Source organism: Sus scrofa, chromosome 9, assembly GCF_054392235.1.
Source record: "Sus scrofa isolate SSC_HxYL_T2T_F1_AM1 chromosome 9, Sscrofa_HxYL_maternal_Yorkshire_Landrace_v2.0, whole genome shotgun sequence".
Lineage (NCBI taxonomy): Eukaryota > Metazoa > Chordata > Mammalia > Artiodactyla > Suidae > Sus > Sus scrofa.
Window position 1 is genome coordinate 20,579,869 of NC_139391.1, and position 24,292 is coordinate 20,604,160.

Consider the following 24,292-nt stretch of genomic DNA (forward strand, 5'->3'; position numbering starts at 1 on the left):
TACATCCCACAAGCTGTAAACCACTGCCCTAAATCATCCATAAGTACCCTTCTCTAAACTAATAATCCATGATTCCAATCAGAGGTCTTATGGCTAATTAGCTAAATACTGGTCCTTTTGCCTCTATTTGAACTCTAAGAAGGAATGAACCTGGCTGAGCAAGAACTGCTGTTTCAGAGAATCATGGCCAGAAAAAAAAAAAAAAGTGACACTATTGCTTTCCCCAAATTATCTGTTTGTATCCACTGACAAACAAGAGGATTGGGGAGTTAACTAGCAGAAGGAAAAAAAAAAAAAGAGGACTTGGATCTTGTTTACAAGTGAGGTTTAAATACAATAGGTTGGGATGGTCAGCTAAGAGCCAGTTTTGCCAAGAGGAACCATGGATTCTCCTGAATGGAAGCATCCTTCAGAGAAAGGGGTGTGCCCCCCCACCGCCAGGGCTAGAGGCACACCTTCTTTTCAGTCTGCTCTGTCAGCTGACAGCAGACGTTGGTCTGCGCCCCCTGCGATGCACAGCCTGCAGGGGGGTATGTGTGTGAACTTAGGCAGGCCTTTTACTAAACGCACCAACTCTATGCGCCTGAGGCTGTGGGTCCCTGGCTGCAAGTGACACATCACAGGTTTTCTCCTCCTCTTTTTGTGAGGGGGGTGGCAGCATCCTGCTGTGGGTAGCAGCTACAACGTTTGGCAAGCCACCAGGAACACGGACTCTGGGACACATGTAAGCATCCCTGGGGCTTTTCAGAAATGTTTCAGAAGGGGTTTCTGGCAACGACTGGTCTTCCACCTTCAAACATGTTGAGCCTCAGTGCCCTAGACACCTGGGTCTCCTACACGTCAATGCGATTGCCCTGGTCATGCCTAGGATGTTCAGATCACATACATATAAGATTGAGATCAGTGTTCCTCCAATAAATAATCTCTGGCTGTTGTCTTGTTATTTAGGCTCCTTTAGTTGAATGGTGGCTCCCTATGGTGGTAACTGGTCTCTGAAACAAAAAGCCTGGTTTTCACACCAGCCACCGAGGAACTCACAGCCGCCGTCTCTTTGAATGTCCCTTAATCTCAGGATGGTGGGAGGCGTATCCAGGGGAACCTTCCCTCTGTAGTGCCCCTGCCCTCTGCAGATGGCTTCTGGTTTCCCAGGTAACAGCTGCTGCTGAACTTCAGAGTCACAAGAGAGACCCTGGGGGTTGACTGCAATGGATTCCACTGGGCTCAGAGGCATTCTCCTTCTTGTTTTGCCAACTGGGGTCCTCCCAGGTTTTTGGGGAAGGCAGCTGCAAAATATGTGGCGTGGCCGCATGGTGTATCCTTAAACTTCTACCACAAAGATGTCAGGGAGGCAGCGCAGAATTGCTGAAGTAATGCAGAATTGGAACCTGAAAGATGTGGCTCTGAATCCCAATTCTGATACTGGCCAGCTGTGTAGCCTTGCACAGATCGCTTAACCTCTCTGAGCCTCAGTGTCATCATCTATAAATTGGACTTGACAATCCTACCTCACAGGGTTATTGTGAAGATCAGCAAGAGTGGCACAGTCACAGTTCAGGTAATCAGTGGTATTAGGGTACCAGAAAGGGAGAAAGGGAGGCTCATTTCAAAGCCTGCCTCACAGGACTGTGTTTGCATCCTTCCATTCTTTTTTTTTTTTTTTTTTTTGTCTTTCTGCTATTTCTTGGGCCGCTCCCAGGGCATATGGAGGTTCCCAGGCTAGGGGTCCAATCGGAGCTGTAGCCACCAGCCTATGCCAGAGCCACAGCAACGCGGGATCCGAGCCGTGTCTGCAACCTACACCACAGCTCACGGCAACGCCGGATCCTTAACCCACTGAGCAAGGGCAGGGACCGAACCCGCAACCTCATGGTTCCTAGTCGGATAGGTTAACCACTGCGCCACGACGGGAACTCCCTGCATCCTTCCATTCTCAGCGTGCCAAGCACTGTCCTGGGCTCTTGGTCATAATGATGCATGAACCTCACCTCATCAGCCCAGATACCCAACCCAGTTACCTTCTCAGAGGCACAGACCATGGTGAATTCGTTCTGCCTCTGGGTGGAGCCCATTCTGGATGTTCTGGGAATGAAAGTAAAATGGCCCTGGGAATTCAACAACAGATTGCTGTGGGGTTGGGAAGCCGGCAGCAGGAATGTGAAAACAAGATCTTGGTTGAATAGCTGCGGTAAATATTCTGGAAACATTCTCTCTGTTCTTAGAATAAGAGGAGGAGCTCTCACTCCAGACTGTGGGGGAGGAAAAATCCGCTTTTCATTAGGGGGACCCTGTGAGCAGAGGGACCAGCCCATCAGGCAGCCCTGTGATTATGGCCTTGACATTGAGAGACTGAGGCAGCCCTTCCCAGCACTGGGAACCAGGCTCCAGGGCACTGAGGGTGGGGGATGGGGCTGGGGGGACAGGGAGGGGCTGCCGATTGCCAACAGAAGTGTCGGATCTTTCCGCCCTTCTCTTCCTGTCAGCAGCACGCTTCTTGCTCTGCTCGCCATGGGCAAGAAGAGAACGGTCCTCTTATCACGGCCGTGTTTATGGAATACCTCTTCTCCAGACATGGTGTGATGCACCCCAGCATCTAGGGCCAGCCTGCTCTGTTTTAAGCCTTTCTCCCCCTCCTTTCCCCCACTACCCTCCCTTCTCACTGACTGAGAAAACAGATCCTACCAGGCAAGTGCCAGTCATGCACTGCAGCAGTCAGGAGCCCAAACAGAAAACACAACCTCTCTAAGTATTTAAAACAGAGAAAACTGAATACAAGAAAATGGCTATGAAGGAGAGGGAGGATAGGAGAAACCAAGTAAGAGGTGATGAGGCAGCCCAGAAGTTAACCTCGGCAGGAAGCTGCTGGCACCCTCGGCTAAGGAGAGGAAGGGAGGAGTGTGGTCCCCAAGCCGAGGTGCTGGAGTCGTCTGCTGAACCCAGACCACGGTGGACCTGCCTGCAAGAAGCTGGTGCCCAGGGGAGGTGGCTGCTCTGGAGATTTCCCCCCAAGAGGGAGGGAGAAGTAATACTCCCTCTCCTCCCCTCCTCCCACCATAGTAATCTCCCATCAGCATCTCCCACTGGTGACACGCAGAGAGAGGCTGGGAAATGCAGGGGTGTGTGTGTGTGTGAGCGAGTGTGGGGGATGACGACATGAGACATCTTCAAGGGCAAGTCCACTGGGGACAAGAACATTCACATTACCTTACTGAGTCCCCATATAAAGAGTCATGCTCTCAGGTAGGAGCTACTGTTAACCCATTTTTCTGGTGAGGAGACGGGTTTAGAAGGGTCCAGAAACCTGCCCATGGGCTCTTAGAGCTGAGACATTTGGGCACCTGAACTACTCTAAGCTCTGTCTGAGATTTAAACTCTCAAATCTGGTTTTCTCTCTTGATAGGAGAGCTGAGTTGGCTTTGATAAAAGTTAGATCTATCTTTAGACTCAAAGGTTTTTAATTTAACTTTTGAAAACTGCAATTAATGGGAAATCCATTTGTTCCAAAGAGCAAGCAACTAAATAAAACATGCCTGTGGCCCACTAGAGCTTGACAGCCAGTCAGCCTTGGAGGGGAGGTCTCCAGGGACCGCACTGTGGCTCAGTCACATGGATAGAGCACCCCCAGGGTCAGCTCTGTGCCAGTTGGAGCTGCCCAAAGGTCTCACCGAGTCCTATGAGCCCTTCTGCCAGGGTCCCTGCCTGGCACCAGTGTGGGAGAGCTCCCACAGCTGTGTCAGTCAGACGTGAAGAGCCACGGGGAAGGCTTTTTTCCAGGCCACTGTGAGCCCCTTCCTCCTGGCCTCTGCCCCCCAAATCAGGTCATGGATGCCTGACTTCACTGTCCCCTCAGCCACCTGCACAGGCCTCCATCATGGACTTGATGCACTGCTTTGAAATGGTCTACTTTCTCACCCATCTGCCCCAGGGGACGGTGAGCTCCACCAGGCAGGGCCCTGTGTGCACCCCGTGTACAGCCCAGCACACATGCCAGGTATGCAGCCAAAACCTGAGGAATCTAAAATATGGCAGAAATGAACTGATCTACAAAATGGAAACAGGCTCATAGACATAGAGAACAGACTTGTGGTTGCTGAGGGGAAGGGGTCAGAGAGTGGGATGGACCGGGAGTTTGGGGTTGGCAGATACAAACTATTACATTTAGAATGGATAAGCAATGAGGTCCTGCTGTACAGCCAGGGACCTCTATCCAGTCTCCTAGGTTAGACCATGATGGAAGATAGTATGAGAAAGAGAATATATATATATATGTCTGGGTCACTATGCTGCACAGCAGAAATTGACAAAACACTGTAAATCAACTACACTCTAATTTTTTAAAAAAGAAAAAAAATTTGAGGGAGGAAAGAAAGAAAGAAAGAAAGAAAGAAAGACAGACAGACAGACAGGAAGAAAGGAAGAAAGGAAGAAAGGAAGAAAGGAAGAAAGGAAGAAAGGAAGAAAGAAAGAAAGAAAGAAAGAAAGAAAGAAAGAAAGAAAGAAAGAAAGAAAGAAAGACACCCGAGGATTGAATGGGTCAAGGGACAGGCAGGAACCCAGGAGAGTCTTAACAAAAGGGTTCAGCAACAACAACAACAAAAAAAAATGTGCAGTCGGGTGTCCATCACACCTAGCGTTACATCCCAGGTGTGCTAGCCACAAAAGGTGTGCTGCTGGATAGTCACTCCGGGTCTGAACTTCAGTTTTCTCCTCTAGAAAAATGAGGATGACATTATCTTCCTTTAAGGGCGGTAGTGGCGATTCAAAAGTTAGACTTGCTCAGTGATCATCATTTCCTTTCTCCCTTGACATTCTGAGAAGAAATGACTCTGTTTGCCCCTAAAATGTTTTTGAGTCACAAAGAATTAAACATTGAAATACACAGGCCTTGATTTTGTAGCAGGGTGATGAGAGGAACTCAGATTCAATAGAGGAAACAGAAATCACATTGAGCAATTCAAGGAGAAAGTGGTTTTATTTTTTTTATTTGTTTTTCCTATTACTTAAATGAATTTATCACATCTGTTGTTGTATAATGATCATCACAAACCAATTTCACAGGATTTCCATCCCACAGCCCAAGCACATTCCCCCACCCCCCAAACTGTATCCTCCAGAGACCCTAAGTTTTTCAATGTCTGTGAGTCAGTATCTGTTCTGCAAAGAAGTTCGGTCTGTCCTTTTTTCAGATTCCACATGTCAGTGAAAGCATCTGCTGTTGGTGTCTCATTGTATGGCTGACTTCACTTAGCATGATAGTTTCTAGGTCCATCTATGTTGCTAAAAATGCTGGTATTTTGTTCTTTTCAATGGCTGAGTAATATTCCATTGTGTATATGTACCACCTCTTCTGGATCCACTCCTCTGTCGATGGACATTTAGGTTGTTTCCATGTCTTGGCTATTGCAAATAGTGCTGCAATGAACATCGGAGTACATGTGTCTTTTTGAGTTATGGTTTTCTCTGGATAAATGCCCAGGAACGGGATTGCTGGATCAAATGGTAGTTCTAGTTTTCGTTTTCTGAGGAATCTCCATACTGCTTTCCACAGTGGTTACACCAATTTACATTCCCACCAACAGTGTACTAGGGTTCCTTTTTCTCCACAGCCTCTCCAGCACTTCTTGTTTGTAGACTTTTGGATGATGGCCATTCTGGCTGGTGTCAGGTGGTACCTCAGAGTGGTTTTGACTTGCATTTCTCTAATGATGAGTGATGTTGAACATCTTTTCATGTGTTTTTTGGCCATATGTGTGTCTTCTTTGGAGAACTGTCTGTTTAGATCGTCTGCCCATTTTTGGATGGGGTTGTTTGTTTTTTTGGTGTGGAGCTGCAGAAGATGTTTATAAATTTTGGAGATTAATCCCTTGTCTGTCAATTCACTTGCAAAGATTTTCTCCCATTCTGTGGGTTGTCCTTTTGTGTTGTTTAGGGTTTCCTTTGCTGTGCAGAAACTCTGAAGTTTGATTAGGTCCCATTTGTTTCTTTTTGTTTTTATTGTCGTTGCTCTAAGAGGTGGATCTGAGAAGATGTTACTGTCGTTTATGTCAGAGAGTGTTTGGCCTATGTTTTCCTCTAAGGGTTTTATAGTGTCTGGTCTTATATCTAAGTCTTTAATCCATTTGGAGTTGATTTTTGTGTCTGGTGTTAGGGAGTGTTCTAAATTCATTCTTTTCCATGTGGCCGTCCAGTTTTCCCAGCACCACTTATTGAACAGGGCGTCTTTTCTCCATTGTATATCCTTGCCTCCTTTGTCATAGATGAGTTGGCTGTAGGTGCATGGGTTTAATTCTGGGCTTTCTATCCTGTTCCACCGACCTATATGTCTGTCCTTGTGCCAGTACCATACGGTTTTGATGATTGTTGCTTTGTAGTATAGTCTGAAGTCCAGGAGCCTGATGCCTCCCGCTCCATTTTTCTTTTTCAGGATGTCTTTGGCTATTCTGGGTCTTTTGTTCTTCCAAACGAACTTTAAGATATTTTGTTCGAGTTCTGTGAAAAATGTCCTTGGTAATTTGATAGGGATTGCATTGAATCTGTAGATTGCCTTAGGTAGTATAGTCATTTTGTTACTATTAACTCTTCCAATCCAGGAGCATGGTATATCTTTCCATCTATTTGTGTCATCTTTGATTTCTTTCATCAGTGTCTTATAGTTTTCAGAGTACAGATCTTTTGTCTCTTTAGGTAGGTTTACTCCTAGGTATTTTATTCTTTTGGATGTGATGGGAAATGGGATTGCTTCCCTAATTTCTTTTCCTGCTCTTTCATTGTTAGTATATAGAAATGCTGTTGATTTCTGTGTATTAATTTTGTATCCTGGGACTTTGCCAAATTCGTGGATGAGCTCTAACAGTTTTCTGGTAGAGTCTTTAGGATTCTCTAGGTATAATATCATGCCATCTGCAAATAGGGATAGTTTTACTTCTTCCTTTCCAATTTGGATTCCTTTTATTTCTTTTTCTGATTGCTGTGGTTAGGACTTCCAGAACTATGTTGAATAGTAGTGGCGAGAGCGGACATCCTTGTCTTGTTCCTGATCTCAGTGGGAATTCTTTCAGCTTTTCACCATTAAGAATGATGTTCGCTTCTGGGTTTGTCATATATGGCCTTTATCATGTTGAGGTAGGTTCCTGTTATGCCCACTTTCTGAAGGGTTTTTATCAGAAATAGGTGTTGGATTTTGTCAAAGACTTTTTCCACATCTATTGAGAGGATCATATGGTTCTTATTCTTCAGTTTGTTAATGTGGTGTGTCACACTGATGGATTTGTGGGTACTGAAGAACCTTTGCATCCCTGGGATAAATCCCACTTGATCATGATGTACAATCCTTTGAATGTATTGTTGGATGTGGTTTCCTAGTATTTTGTTGAGGATTTTTGCATCGATGTTCATCAGTGAAACTGGCCTGTAGTTTTCTTTTTTTGTGGTATCTCTGTCTGGTTTTGGTGTCAGGGTGATGGTGGCCTCATAGAATGAGTTTGGGAGTATCCCTTCCTCTGCAATTTTTTGAAATAGTTTCAGAAGGATAGATGTTAGCTCTTTTCTAAATGTTTGATAGAATTCTCCTGTGAAGCCATCTGGTCCTGGACTTTTGTTTGTTGGAAGTTTTTAAATCACAGTTTCAATTTCAGTTCTTTGATGGGTCTATTCATCTTTTCCATTTCATCTTGGTTTAGTCTTGGAAGATTGTACTTTTCTAAGAATTTGTCCATTTCTTCTGTGTTTTCCATATTATTGGCATATAGTTGCATATAGTAGTCTCTTATGACCCTTTGTATTTCTGTGATGTCTGTTGTTACTTCTCCTTTTTCATTTATAATTTTATTGATTTGAGTACTCTCTTTTTTGCTTGATAAGTCTGGCTAGGGGGTTATCAATTTTGTTGATCTTTTCAAAGAACCAGCTTTTCATTTCATGGATCTTTTCTATGGTTTTCTTTGTTTCTATTTCATTGATTTCTGCTCTGATCTTTATGATTTCTTGCCTTCTCCTACCTTTAGGTCTTGTCTGTTCTTCTCTCTCGAGCTGCTTTAGATGTAAAGTTAGCTTGTTTATTTGAGCTTTTTCTTGTTTCCTGAGGTGGGCTTGTACTGCTATAAACTTCCCTCTTAGAACAGCTTTTGCTGCATCCCATAGGTTTTGGAGTGTTGTATCTTCATTGTCATTTGCTGCTAGGTATTTTTTAATTTCCTGTTTGATTTCTTCAGTGATCCATTGGTTGTTTAGCAGCATGTTGTTTACTCTCCACGTGTTCGTGTTTTTTGCAGTTTTTTTCTTGTTGTTGATGTCCGGTCATATAGCATTGTGGTTGGAAAAGATGCTTGATATGATTTCAATTTTCTTAAAGTTACTGAGGTTTGATTTGTAGCCCAGGATATGATCAATCTTAGAGAGTGTTCCATGTGCACTTGAGAAGAATGTGTATTCTGTTGCTTTTGGATGGAACGTCCTATAAATATCTATTAAGTCCATCGGGTTTAATGCATCATTCAGGGCCTGTGTTTCCTTATTGATTTTCTGTCTGGTTGATCTGTCCATTGTTGTAAGTGGGGTGTTAAAGTCCCTGACTATGATTGTGTTATTGTCGATTTCTCCTTTTAAGGTTAACAGTTGCCTTATATATTGTGGTGAACCTATGTTGGGTGCGTAGATATTTAAAATGGTTATATCTTCTTCTTGGATTGATCCTTTGATCATTATGTAATGTCCTTCTTTGGAAAGTGATTTTAATGCAGGGAATTAGGGAAATAAACTTCCCAAAGGGCTGGGAGAGTGGATGTCAAGGACACAGCACTGAACTATTAAGTTTGAGGACATCCAGTCCACCATAGCTGCTACCATCACACATGCTGCCACAATTCCCTCTGCTGCATGACAATTTTACCACAAACCTAGGGGCTGAAAACAACATGCATTTATTATCTCACAGTTACTGTGGCCCAGGAATCCAGGCACAGCTTACATGGATCCTCTGATTCAGTGTCGCATGAAGCCACCATCACGGTGACCAATGGGGTTGCAGACTCATCTGAGTCCTGCCTAGGGAAGGAAATGTTTCCAAGCTCACGTGGTTGTTGGTGGCCTTCAGTTTCTTACAGGCTGTCAGAGTAAGGGCCTCTGTTCCTTCCTGATTATGAGCAAGCAGACAATACCCTCAGTCACTTTCCACCTGGCCACTAGTTTCCTCAAAGCCAGCAAGAGAGAGAGCATCTCCTAGCAAGATGGAAGCTGCAGTCTCATACAACATAATCCCATATGTGTAATCCCATCACTTTGCCACATTCTACTGGTTAGAAGCAAATCACATGTCCCACCAGCCACACTTCAGGGGAGAGGATCACACAAGTGTGTGAATGCCAGGGGGGCAAGGAGGGGTGGATTACAGGACTCCCCCCTCAACCCACCCTGAAAGTCCAGCCACCACACCTTGTTTGCCAGCAGCTTTAACAGCAGGAGGATGGTGTGAACTGGAGTTTGGTTCTTCCCCTCACTTGCCATCTGCCTCTACATGGTTTAAATCATGAGCCACTGCAGCTGCTGACCCACAGAACCCCTTGAGCCGACCTCAGAGTGGAGATCAGGAATGAAGCACTCCATGCTCTGGGAAAATGGGAAGAACACGTCTTCAGATAGATATTTTTAGGAGAAAATTCTAAGTGCCCAATTCTTGCATCTCCTCATATATAGAAAAACACTATAATCTTTCATGGTGATGTCTGCTCCTTGTGACTAATAATAATCTTCACGAGACCAGCAACAAACTTTTGCAAAATGTGAGCATGGCTGCATGCACCTCCCACTCACCTTTATCATAACCACTGATATTATTCTCCCCAACCCCATCCCCCTCCTCTTTGGGGCAATATTTCACAGTCCTCTGCGAATGCAGCCACCTCCAAGGGTGAGCCCCAGGGGCTGTGAAAACCCAGGGTACTGGCCCCAGAGCTGAGGTGCATATTAAAGGAATGATACCAGTGAGCCCCAACCTCTTTTGTTCCTGCTACCTACCCTTAGTCGCAAAAATTCCTATATATCCTAGCTCCTCCCTCGCCTCCTCTTTCTCAGGGTGACCTGAGATGCTGTCTCTTGGTTTAAGTCCTAATTTTGCCCCAAATAAAACTTAACATTCAGGTTGTGGATTTTTTTTTTTAATTTGACAATGGCTTCCTCTCCTGCCTTTCGTGTTATTCACAAATGCATTGAATCTCAAAGAAGAATTTACATCTATAACCCTAGCTGCAAAGGATTCTGGAAAATGTCATGTATAGTTTTTCAACTTCTCCAACTTGATGGAAAGTAGAAATGCGGTGGAGAGAGTCAGTTCAAAATGTCAACGCCAGGGGCACATGATATTGAATCTCTACTCTAGTGGACAATCTTATTAACGTGAGGATGAGACATGTATTGAATACTTACTGTGTTAGAGATAGTGCTGCAGAATGGTTAAGAGGGTGGGCTTATAGTCAGAATGCCTGGATTTGAATTCTGTTTCTGTCTTAAAAATGCTCATCTGTAAAATGAGCACGATAATCATACTTATATAATCACATAATCAGTGAGTGCCTGGCATAGAGTCAGCATTCCAAAAAGGTGAGGTATCATCATTCTTACGGGTCAAGCAATTTCCTGAGTGTTTTCCACACATTATCGCATTTAATCTCCACAACAGCATTATGAAGTAGCTATTGCTATTCCCATTTTACAAAGGAGAAAACAGTCTCAGGGAGGTTATATGATTTCCCAAAAGCTAGCAAAGCCAGTTATTGGCAGGGATTTATAGCTCTTAGTCATTAGGTTACACTGCCTCCTCTTCACCCTTTGAAGATAGATTTGATTTTTATAAATGGCCATAAGCTAGTAACAACAAGAACAATAATAATAATCCCTTAAAATTATGTAGGACTTTACAGTTTACAAAGTCCTTTCTCACTTGAGCATTCTGATAGAATACTGTAATATGTACTTGCTGTTTGGTTTGAAAATAATTCTGCAACAGAGAAATAGAAAAATACAGATCAATGAAATTTATAAAGTACGTCAGAAACCATGGCACGAGTATATTTAACATAAATAGAAAAGGATGGAAGGCCCAAGAGATACCTAAAATTTTTGAGGCACTAAATATTCATGAGGCACCTATGTATTAGAGATAAGTGATATACAAATATGCGTGAGTTCTATGAAGTACTAATATTCTGCATGTACTACATATGCATGAGCAGTCAATATTCATGAGACTATAATTCAGCCACACATTGATGACACCTATTCTGGCTCGTGTGTCCTCTGCCAGCTCATGGCTGAAACTCATGGCTACTCAGCAGGTGAACTGCAAGCTAGAGCTATTATCTTAGTTACTAGTTCTGTCTTTCCAACAGAGCAAGTGTGTTCTTGGCCAAGGCATTTTCCATTTGCAAGCCCCTTAGCTCAAGTCTCAATTCTGGTTCTATAACCAAATCGTCAGTGTGGAAGGCTGAGGTGGCAGAGAGATGGAACAGATGAACACTTGCCTACCCTGGATTCGATGGTGTGGTCCTACCTCCCCGATCACGCCCTACCTCAGAGCCCTAATCTCCTCTCCCTTGCTTCTTTTTTATGTGTTTTACATTGATTTTATAATCCACGTGATTCGAAAATCCTCATTTGTTCAGTGAAACTTTCTGTTCCATGACTTCCTGTAAGGAGTACCATTTTGCCTGGTGGTGACCTTGGAGGCCACCACTGCATCAAGGTCATTTGCCATATGAAAAACGATGGGAGGAAGGCAAGGGGCATGAGTCCCTCTTTACAGAGGAAGAAATTAAGAAATAGAAAGGAGATGTGACTTGTCCAAGGTCACACAGCTATTAAGTAGATTAACTGGAATTAATACATGGGTTTCTCTAATTCCAACCCTAGGTCTTTTTATTCTAAACAAGATCGACAGGAGTTCCTGCTGTGGTGTGACAGGACTGGCAGTGTCTTTACAGCACCAGGATGCAGGTTCCATCCCTGGCCCAGACGCCCAGCGCAGTGGGTTGGAGGACCCAGCATTGCCACAGCTGTGGCTCAGATCTGATCCCGGGTCCGGGAACTCCATATGCTGTATAGCAACCAAAAAACAAAAAACAAAAACAAACAAACAAACAAAAAATCTATCTATATACCAAACAAACAGAGAAACCAAACAAACCCCCAAGCCCCAGAGAGTACTATAAAAAAATGAATTAGATTTTTCTTGTGGGTCTCTAAAGAAAGTTTGCAAAGACAAATTCCAAGGCTGTTTTGAGTAGCGGTTCCTGGGCAAAACAAGACAATGCTCTGGCAAAGGCCTTATTCTGTTGGAGCCACACTCACACACATGCCCCGTGCTGGTGCTGGGAGCATCCTTAAAAGGAGCCTCGTGTTTAGATTTATGGTTGCCTTTCCTCTGCTCCTCACTGATTCTGCAAATACAGCCTCTTTATGGGCAAGGCCCCCGGCCAATGGATGCATGGAGGTTCTGATGTTTTTCAGAATTAGGTCCAAAAGAAAAAGAGGCTCGAGCCAGAAAGGACTGTCATTCCTGTGTTCTTGTCAAAGCAGGATTCCTTGCCAGACAGGATGACCTCAGAGATTTGACCTGTGTGTTTGTTCTGGCTTTTTTAAGTGTTGACTTTCGGATCAACTCTAGGTTGGCTCAGGTATGAAACTTGCTCTCCTCCAATTAATATGTTAACTTGAAAAAGCACTATTTGGTCTTCCTTCCATTCCCCTCCTCACTACATTTGAAGCCACGTGTAAATACAGGTTGCTGGCCAAAAGGATTTGGGGACCGTGACCAAGGCCTTTCTTGAGAGGGAAGGCTCCTGGGTAAGATCCATTGATGTCAACTCCCAGGCTTTTGTGGGAAATGTGAGTCTTTTCCGAGAGAAAAATGGGTGAGCCACCATGGAACCTTGCAAATAATTTTCAGCGATCATTAGGAACCCCAAATGTGTAAATTTCCAACAAATTTGCACAGGCTTTGTTCTCGGTTCCATTTCATCATAGCCATATCACCTCCTTCAACTTCTCGCCAAATCACTAGGTTAGAACAACAATTACACTTCATGGATATGAAGAACCCTAGTTATCAGCCTGGATAGTGGACACAGTATAGTCCTGCGTTTTTTAAATTACGTTTTGTGCATGTGTTTGCATCTGCACACATACAGAGAGCAAGGAAAATATCTGGAAGGAGAAATAACAAAATGCTTAAATGTACTTATGGAAGAATTATAGATAATTTGCACTTGATTTTTTAAAAATAACTCGGTATTGCTTAAAATTTTATAATAACCTTTCATTGCTTATTTTTTTAAAGAGCTTTTCTATTTCCTCTCTGAATAGAAATAACAATACTTGGCAAGGTCTTTACTGTTATCAAGGGGCTTTTTTAAAGCTAAATAATCTCAACTGAATTTCATAATGTCCCTGGGAAGTCCATATCATCTTCATATCCATTTTATAGATGGCTCAAGGTTACACATCTACTAAACAGCAAAATTGAGAGGCAAAGACATATTTTTGACGTCAAAGCCCATGTACTTTCCACTCTGCCATAGCTTCTCTCTATAAGTACTTTCAGTATTGTGTCCTCAGCTTCAATCAACAATTGTTCTCTAGCATGGCAATGGGGGGGGTGCAAAGATAAAAATCCTGCCTCTCCAGGAACTCACAGTTCAGGGCAGGGGTACTCATACCCAGCTGCTCACTAGATTACCCTGAGCCTATTTTAAAACTCTTGATGCCTGGGCCATACCTCAGAGAATCTTTAAAACGCCTCAGGTGATTCCAGTCTGCAGCCAAGGTGAGAACAATTGGTCTACCAGGGAGCAGGCACATCCAGAAATGCACAGATCCCACCAGAGACAATATATATACTCAATTATGACAATTCACTGCCTTGTTTACAGTAATTGCTTCCTTCCTGGCATTTTATGGGTCCTTGGCATATGGATCTCTTTGCATGGCTGTCACAACAATTTAAGACAATAAATTAAAGGCTACGTACAGCTTTTAGTGTTTACCCTTGAAATTAGTCAGAAATAGCTTTTTCAATCTCTTACTGCAATGTGGTTGGGTGGTGCCATATAGCAAAGGGAATTCTAACATGAGGCTCTGAAGACAGGTTTAGTCTTGACTCAGGCTGTAAGTGTTTTTGGACAAGTCACTTCTCCCCTCTGGGTCTTGGCTTCTTTCTCCATAAAATAAAAGGGTTTAATTAGACGTTGTCTATCGTCCCTCTAGCTCAAATTTCCCATCACTCTCTAACATGTAACCCTAGATGGCTAAAAAGCAGGTAGTTCAAGATAGACAATGAATTTAAAACCTACTGATTTCAGTTATATATTGCTATGTTACAAATCACCTCAAGATTTAGTGGCTTAAAACAATGGTTTATTATTTCTGATTCAGTGGATTGACTAGGAGGTTCTGCTAGTTTTGCCTGGGCTCACACGTGCGGCTGCAAGTTGGGGGGAGTCAGCTGAAGGTAAAACATCCAGAAAAGGTCTTAATGCAACTGCCAAGTGGTGCTGGCAGTGGGCTGGAGCGCCTTCATTCTGCTCCCCATGACCTCTCATCCTCCAGGAGGCGAGCCTGGGCTTCCTCTTAACATGATGGTCTCAGCATTCCAAGAGAGCAAGAGTGGAAGCTGCAAAGCCTCCTGAGGTCTAGGCTCTGGAACTCCCATGATGTCACTTCAGCCACAATTTATTAGTCAAAGTAAGTCATAGCTGGAGTTCCTGTCATGGCACAGCAGAAATGAATCCAACTAGGAACCATGTGGTTAACTCACTCAGTGGGTTAAGGATCTGGGGTTGCCATGAGCTGTGGTGGAGGTCACAAACATGGCTCAGATCTGGCATTGCTGTGGCTGTCGTGTAGGCTGGCAGCCATATCTCTGATTAGACCCCTGGCCTGGGAACCTCCATATGCCACAGGTTTGGCCTTAAAAAGACAAAAAACAAAAAACAAAAAACAAAACAAAACAAACAAAAAAAACAAAGTCATAGGATTAGCCCAGACTAAACAAACAAATAACAAAGGAGGTGGAGTGAAAGATTCCACCTCTTGATGAAAGAGGCAGCCATGACATGTTGCGAGAGGATGTGGACACACGAGATGTGATTAATGGGTGGCCAATATCATAATAACCCTCTGTGTTATTTTTGCCTGGAGGTGCCATATAGTGTAGTAGTTAAGGTCCCAGTCTTTGGATTCAAACAATCTGGTTTCAAATCCTGCTGCTTCCATCGACTTGTGATATAGGGCAAGAGACTTAAATCTCTGTGCCTGTTTTCTCCCTGGTAATTTGAGAAGGGTAATAACATGTGGTTATATATGCTAAGCCCCTAACACATGGTAAATGTGTCCTAAAGGCTCTCTGCTCTTACAACTGGTCCTTGTTTTCTTCAGGGGAGGAGCCGCTTCATCCTTCGAGGAGGGGCAGCAACATTTATCCCCATACTTCCCAACATGACACTGGTTAGGCTGATGGCAGCAACCCCGAGGAGCTAAAATTCACATACCCAGCATGTCTTCCATGAAAGGTCCAGCTCTGAGCACTGATCTTAAAACAAGGAATGTGACTTATGGCCTCAGTTAGAGGAGTGTGCTCCTGGCATGAATGGCTCTTGCTCCCTGGCAGCTCCTGGCTCCTGAATGCCTGGCTAAGCCCGATTCCAGGTAAAAGAGCCCTCTGTCCCCTGGGGACCTCAGCCCCACCTGCACAAAGCATGCCACCACTTGCTGGTCTTGGCTCCCACTTGGATTCATCTAACTGAGAGCTGAAAGGGTCCTGGGTCACTGGTGTGGTCCAGCCTGTTGTTAAGTGTCTAAGGTGCACAGTCTCCCTAAGTCAAGACTTAGCTGCGACTTGTTCTGTGGGATATATAACCTAAGCTTTCTTAGTTCAACTATACTCAGCAGTCTGAGTCAGGGCTTTGGAGTCACACAGACATGGGTTCCAATCCCTTTACTGACATCTACTAGCATCAGAACTCAGAGCAAATGGGATAGCCTCACCAAACCTTAGCTGTTTCCTCTGTTAAATTATCTACCTTACAAGGCTGCTGTGAAGATTAGAAATAAGTATATAAAGCACTCAGCTCAGAGTCTGGATATTAGTAGGATTAAAGTAAATAATTTTTTCAAAGTACCCAAGACCTCACAATACATACTAGGTCCTCAAAAACAGAAAAGAAAAAAAAAAGAGTTACTTGCCTTTCAGCATCTGAGTAAATCTAAGCCTGAAGCTACTCATTCATTATAATTTATTCAACAAACCACTGCAAATCCTGCAGAGAATACAAAAGTATATCAAAGTCCAAAGTGGAAGCCTCATGAAAGCAGGGATCCTACCTTCAAAAGGTATCTAGGAGTTCCCACTCTGGCGGAGTGGGTTAAAAATCTGACTGCAGCAGCTTAGGTTGTTGTGGAGGCTCAGGCTGGGTCCCTGGCTAGCCACTGTGGGTTAAAGGATCGGGTGTTGGAGTTCCTGTTATGGCTCAGCGGGTTACAGACCTGATGTTGTCTCTGTGAGGATGCGGGTTCAATCCCTCTCACTCAGGGGGCTAAGGGTCTGGTGTTGCCAAAAGCTGCGGCATAGGTCACAGGTGCAGCTCAGATCTGGCATTGCTGTGGCTGTGGCGTAAGCCAGAGGCCGCAGCTCCAATTCCACCTCTAGCCTGGGAACTTCCATGTGCTGCAGGCGTAGCCATAAAAAAAATTAAATTAAAAAATAAAAGTTATCTAGTACGATGTCCAAAACAGTAAGTGTAGAATTAGTGTTTGTTGAAGGAAAGACAATCTAGTCTACCATGACTGAATTTAAAGAGAATTGGGAATATACATAAGCAACTGTAATTCTTGGATGATTAATTCAAGTGATCAGAGAGGAACATAGGTTATGGAAGAAATTACACCCTGCTGAGGGCTACGGCATGGCTTCAAGAGAGAGGTGCATTTAGAACGAGCTTTGAGGAAGGGAAGGATTTCAAAGTGCAATATGGGAAAGAAGACAGAGAATAAAAAGAAGGACCAATTTTAACCCATGGCTGAAATTTTAGGACTGAAGCACTCTCTCTATGTATGTTTATACATCTATAATTCAGAAAGGCCGCAGAAAGCCTCTCATTATCTGAGCATGTAGTATTTTTCTATCTCTGGGTGGCGTTCCCAAATTATATTATAAAATATCTTAAAAGGAGTTCATTGTATTCTGCCTGGCTTAGAGACAAAAATACTCATATATAAATTGAACAGTCCTAAAATTCCCAGAAATAAAAAAAATTGAGCCTGAAATACTTTCAATGTGAAAAAAGAGTATTCTTATAGAAACAAACTCAGAAATTTTTTACAATTCAAAGTTCTCAGGATGTAGGTAAATCTTTGCTGGGAAAAAAAAGCCTAGTTCGATAATTTCAGTTTACTAAAATAGATCTGAGTTACTATTTTGGTTTTTAGATTTATTTATTTATTTATTTATTTAGTCTTTCTAGGGCTGCACCCAAGGATATGGAGATTCCCAGGCTAGGAGTCCAAATCAGAGCTGTAGCAGCTGGCCTACACCACAGCTACAGCAATGTCAGATTTAACCCACTGAGCGAGGCCAGGGATCGAACCCAAGTCCTTATGGATACTAGCTGGGGTCATACGCCATGATGGGAACTCCTAGTATTTTATTTAGTTTACTAACTTTTCTCTGAGTTAAAGCATGATACAAACATATGTTTTTATTCTACCTGAATATCTTCTTCCCAAACTTATCCAGATTTACTGAGAGACTGAATTAGCATTACTTCCACTGAATACAAAGAATTTTTTAAAATTTAAACTTTTGTTTAACAATATTGAATCATTATTCTGACAAACTTAATTTCAACAGTAAATATGTTTTCTTTTTAGCCATGCCCAGGGATCATATGGTTCCTGGGCCAGGGATCGAACTCACACCCCAGCAATGACCTGAGCCACAGCAGTAACATCACTGGATCCTTAACCTGCTGAGACATGAGGCAACTTCAATTACGTTTTCTAATACGTTAATTTGAAGATAATTTCTGGAGCTCCCGTCGTGGCTCAGTGGTTAACGAATCTGACTAGTATCCATGAGGATGTGGGTTCGATCCCTGGCCTTGCTCAGTGGGTTGAGGATTCGGCATTGCTATGAGCTGTGGTATACGTCGAGGATGCGGCTCGGATCTGGTGTTGCTACGGCTGTGGCATAGGCCAGCGGCTGCAGCTATTAGACCCCTAGCCTGGGAACCTCCATGTGCTGCAGGAGTGGCCCTAGAAAAGGCAGAAAGACAAAAACAAAAAACAAAACTCCAACATCTTTAGGGAACATAAAACCTGGGACTGATACTAAATTGAGTTAATTAATAGATATTCATTAGATACTAAGATCATTTCTAAAAAGAATACTGAAAGTGTCACTAAGTATAATTTTAAGATTGTATAATTTTGCTTCTTTTTTTTTTTTTTCTTTTTGTCTTTTTGCCTTTTCTTGGGCCACTCCTGTGGCATATGGAGGTTCCCAGGCTAGGGGTCTAATCAGAGCTGTAGCCACCGGCCTACGCCAGAGCCACAGCAACACAGGATCCGAGCCGCATCTGCTGACCCACACCACAGCTCACGGCACTGCCAGATCCTTAACCCACTGATTGAGGCCAGGGATCGAACCCGTAACCTCATGGTTCCTAGTCGGATTCGTTAACCACTGAGCCATGATGGGAACTCCTTTTGCTTCTTATTTTTATATGCTATAGAGAGGTTATATGTACATATTTGTGTCTGTTAATGAATGTGTTTATGCCTTGCCACTTTGAGAGGTTGTAGTAAATGGGTATAGAAAGTTGTAGAAGGTTCCAAAAGGGGGATTTAACTGTGGTCAGAGCTGGCTACATCCGATGGGTTTATTTATGAGATTTTCATTGTCTGCCAGATGTTTTATACCTCCATATACATTGTAGGTTATGGATATGCAAACTCTGTCTTGTCTGGTAGGGATTAACTGACTCCCTTCCTCCTGGAAAAACCAGATTTCTACCTAACCTGAAAATTGAACCAGATCCTGTTCCTTTGCCCAAACTGCCAAACTTCCCCAAATTTTCAGTTCTTCCAGATTCCTTCTGGCTACAACCTTCCAAACTAACTTTCTCAACGTATCTGCCTTCTGCCTGATGGCATTACTGAGAGCTCTAGGCTGACTGTCCATATCCTTCCTGGGACTCTAGGTTGCCTTGCAGTGGGCCATTTTCCCCAGGATCTGAAGAAGGCCTGGATGCTAAAGCTCTAAGTCTTGACATAACTCCTAAGGACTCACCGTCACAACAAACCATGCATGAGCCATAATTCTGTCTGAACGAGCTGGTGTCTGGTCTACCACAGAAGGCTGGCAGAGTGCTTGCATCATGCATAGTCTTACATGAGAGGGAACCCTGACTGTGGACAACATCACCAAGAGCATTGACATTCTAGATCAAGAACTTCAAGAAACTCAAGAGTGGTGCTGTGCAACTGGATTTTTTTTTTTTTTCCCCTTCATTGACGTGTTAGAATCCACTGGACTGTTTACCCTTAGAGTTCAACTCCTGGCTCTTTAAAAGAACATTTTTTTTCTTTTCTTTTCTTTTCTTTTTTTTTTTTTTAAGGCTGTACCTGTGGCATGTGGAAGTTCATGGGCTAGGGGCTGAATCAGAGCTGCAGCTGCTGACTTAGGCCATAGATACAGCAATACTGGATCTGAGCTCCATCTGTGACCCAGACCATGGCTCACAGCAATACTGGATCCGTAACCCACTGAACAAGGCCAGGGATCGAACCCACATCCACATAGACGCTATGTCAGGTTCTTAAGCCACCAAGCCACAATGGACAACATTTTATATTACTATTTCTCTGTTTCATTTTAAGCCTACTTCTTTTAAGATGCCTGATCTCCAGGACCCTAAAATAACTGACCTTTGCCCCACTTCACTATAGATGGTTGAACTGGTTTTGCAAGAATGGAGGCAACAAAAAGTCCTCAGGAGACTATTTCTCAGACTCTGCTTTGCTCCATTCAGGGGTTTATAAATTACCTCTTGAGTTATTCAGTGACAAGTGATATTCATTCATTTTGAACAAAAGGGCAGACTGACAATGTTGAACTTTACCTGAGCCCTGTGCTCTCAGAAAGCAGAGCTCTCTGACTAAGAAATTCCCCCACGCCTTTGTTCTCTGAAATCTTTCCACTCTTTTGTGTTTCAAGAAACAAACAGCTACCAGCCATGCTCTCCCACAGACTAAAAGACGACCCATCTCCGTCCTTCTTCATGACTCTCATAAGACTGTGGATGACCCCTTGTGCACCTGCCTTCATTTAAAGCCCAGTCCCCCTTCCCTTTCTTAGAGAACTGCCTCAGTAGTGAATATTCTCCCTTTTGCAACAGCTTGCATAGAATCACCTCCTCTTTGATGATGTTTTGCCTGTTACACTCTCCCATTTAAAAAATAAGTACAGATATGGGAGGCTTTTTTCCTCCCTTTGGAACAGCTGTGTGAGGAGGTGATGTCTGAGATGGTGACAATGATCTCCAATCGTGCAGGAAGCCCGAGTAGGCACTGGGGGAATGTGGGAAGAACCTGGGTTCTCGACACATTGTTATGTTGTTGAAACAGTCGCTCCTCCAATTCCCCACCACTTCCAGACTTTGTGTTACAAGAAATATATAACCTTACGATTTAAGTTATTTTCTGTTGAGTATTCTGTTTTGAAGAACCAAACAGCCCCAGTAGGATACTGGTAGGCTTCAGGAGTAAAGAAGACTTGTGCCTGGAAATGTGGAAAGATGTTCAAAAAGAAATGACTGACTTACGTGTAAGCTGATAGGGCTGAAGAGAGACTCAGTTTCCTGTGTCCTTGCGTGGCACTGGAGCTGTAGGATCATTCCTGGGAGGATGAGACTGCCACAGACTCAAAAGAAGCTTTGAGAATGAATGAAGAATGATCCAAAGGCAACCTGTATGGACAGATGATTGAGGACTCAAAGGGCTATCAGACATCTCAGAAAATGCTAGCACATTCACATAAACTCACAGACCAAATGCACTGTGTCCCTCCCCTAGAACGCAGAAGCATCTCCAGGGGAAAGTAGGCATGCTCAAAGGGTCTGAGATTAACCTTATACCACCAAATAGAGGGATAACTCAAAAGAGAAACTACATACAATTATAAAAGAGAACGTTCTTTTGTAGGTGATCTGAACCCATTACAAATGTGTAGGTCACTACCCTTCAGATAGATTTATAAACAAAACCTCACACAAACCTGAATCTTAAAGTAACCAAGGCTAGGAGATAGAAGTGATGCAGTAATTAGTGGGCCAAGTGAGAACAGAATAGTCTGGGCTTGAGGCTCCAGTGACCCAGCCCCCTCCCTGCACCAGGGAAAGTCATTGCTGGGACCGCTTGCCCACTGCTATTGCTATTGCCATTGCCACTGTGCTCTTGGGTTGGCAGAGTCCCGATGGCTACAGTTGGTGTGGGCCCTGACCCTGGGCATAGGTGGCCAGCCCCGGCCTTCACCCTTGACTGTCACATCAGTTTCTGGCTGGGAAGCAGAAGAGTGAAACAGAGATGTACTGAGTGCAATGTTTTCCATGAAATATGGGAATGAAGCAAGAATTCAGGGAGGGTCTAGTCACTCATGGCTTATTTGCTGTATAGAAGCCCAAACCACCTCAGAGTGAAACCTTGTTTTTTCCATAAATCTTCAAACCTATCTATTTCCTTCTTTTCTAAAATACTTTTGGATGGTTTCTTAGAAGCTAAAAGGGCTCATTTGCAATGCAAATCCCACCCTCCACCCCCACTCCCCTCTGTCTGAGGGAACTGGGCCAGGTGGGGAATGGGGACAACTGGGTGTAGGCCAAGTTCAGAGACAAACTTCCTGCCAGTGAGGTTTTGAACTCTGCCACCAGCTCCTCAGGCTGTGCTCCTAGATTCAGTACCAAGGATTATTCTTGGGTCCAGAAAAACTCCAGTGGACTTGCTAATTACATCTGACTCCCATGGATCTTGTTATTTCTGTGTGTGTGTGTGTGTGTGTGTGCTCGCGAGCATACTTTTTAGGGCCATGCCCACTGCATATGGAAGTTCCCAGGCTAGGGGTCAAAAGGGAGCTAAAGCTGCTGGCCTACACCATAGCCACAGCAACGCCAGATCTGAGCCACGTCTGCAACCTACACCACAGCTCACAACAATGCTGGATCGTTAACCCACTGACCGACGCCAGGGATCAAGCCCACATCCTCATGGATACTAGTCGGACTCATTTCTGCTGCGCCACAATGAGAACTCCCGGATGCTGTAGTTCTGGTCTGGAGTCAGAGCAAGACCATGTCATTCAGGACTAATAGAGACACAGGAGACACTGCCTCTCCTCTCCTCCTCCTCCACCCCCAACAGCCCCACACCATGTACCATTTGAAAGAAAAGACATACCAGATGACCAGGGCATAAAAAGAGATCTTAGGTAATAAGAGAAGGTAACTGAGCCTCGTACCACTTAGAGAATGTGTGTCTACAGACAGCCTGACAAAGGAGAAGGAGCCAAAATAAGACCAGAGAAGATATCCTAATGGGATCTGCGTCCTGCACGGTGGCCTGATGGAGAGAGGAAGGAGAGAGCGATTTCCCTCCCTCAACTTTGCCTACAGACTTGGGTACCACAAAGGCACCTGGTCAGACCACTCTGCAGACCAGTAAGATGCAAAATCCTCTTCTGAAGAGGTCACTTAGACACAGAATCCATACCAAAAATCCCCACTACTTGGACCCCTAACCTTCGCCAGGAGCCTCTAGTCTAACCACCAAAGGCTATTTCAAAAATACCTTTATCCACACACAATCTCCAGATTCATGAGGCAAGGGGTTTAAAGATGATTATCTAGAGGGGTGGCCTTCATACTGAACTCCTTTAATCTCTAGAGTTCCTAGCAGCAAACTTGGAATCTTGGCATAAGAGGCGGTAGGGGTGGGGGATAGGGTGGGGGTGGGCAGCAAAAGGGATGGACTCTGGACTCTTGACCCTGTTGCAGTTCAAGCAGAGCAATTTCATCTTACATGTATCATATTTGGGCATTGCAAGTAAACTTTTACTTGGGAAAGAATTCCAATTTAGAAACAATTATGTTGAAACCTCTGAATCAGAGGATGCATTTTAACATCCCTTCCAAATTCCCATCCTTGGGTATATATGTGTAACTGGGTCACTTTTTGCTGTACTGCAGAAATTGACAAAACATTGTAAATCAACTATACTTTTTTTTTTACTTTTTGTTATCTTTTTTGACTTTGCCCATTTACAATCCTTTTTTAAAAAAGTGTTTTATTAAAGTATAGTCCATTTACAATGTTCCTTCAATATCTGCTGTTCAGCAAAGTGACCCAATCATATATATATATATATATATATATATATATATATATACTACACACTATATGTACTTTAAATCAATTATACTTTAATAAAAATTTTTTTAAATAAATGATGCAACTTCCAAAGCACAGGTTATGCTTCCATTTGGACTTAACTGCTCTCAGGGATTTTACCTCTTCCCACATACAGGCTCCACGCATGGCATGAGCTAGCTATCCAAAGGGCTGGCATCACTTCCCAGAGCCCTTCCTCCACCCTCACTTCAAAGCTCCCACCCTGTTGCCCGTGGGTGAGGCCATATTGATGGCCCCCTTCCATGATATCCTCTTAAACATCTTGACTCTTTCCATCTGAGCTTGGTTCTGACACATCTTCCCCCCACCTCACCTCCCCGTTAACAGTATGATTCATTCTTCAAGGGAGACTGCCCACTACAAACACTGGTATGGCTTTACCCTTTAGGATCAAAGAGTCTACGGTTATCCTCATCTTTTTATAACCAGATAGGGAAAATGATGCACTGAGATTTCTCTTATAAAGAATACTGTATTTGGGCTGAAGGTTGTAAGATATAGGATAGAAAAGCTTTTATAAATGCTTGGGGCATGACGTTTATTTTAATCCCTAGCCCTCAGTCTAAGTCTGTTTCTGGGCCTGGGTAACAGATGCACTTTTCAGTAAGAGAAGAATTTGAGGTTCCAGGAATCCAGGAGATGAGGAAAGGTGCCTTAGGCTGGTTACAGCAGGAAGGAGGAATTTGGAGAGAACAAGAATGTCTAAAAGTAGACTTTGGTGTGACTGCTATAAATTCTTCCTTGAAGAAATCTTAAGTAAAATCTACAATGCTCATTTGTATTTTTGTGT

General features: G+C 43.6%; 1 protein-coding gene across 6 annotated transcripts in view; it reads right to left on the reverse strand.

Moving 5' to 3' along the window:
• ME3 (malic enzyme 3) overlaps window positions 1–24,292 on the reverse strand; it is a 316,923-nt gene that overhangs the window by 254,216 nt on the left and 38,415 nt on the right. For 3 of the 6 annotated variants that reach the window (XM_084974331.1, XM_084974333.1, XM_084974330.1), the window contains one exon: window positions 20,865–21,008. The exons of the other annotated variants lie outside the window; for them this stretch is intronic. In XM_084974331.1, coding sequence (XP_084830457.1) covers window positions 20,865–20,936 — 72 coding nt within the window. In that variant the 5' untranslated portion in view covers window positions 20,937–21,008. The remainder of the gene's footprint in view (window positions 1–20,864; window positions 21,009–24,292) is intronic. 6 annotated transcript variants of the gene reach the window in all.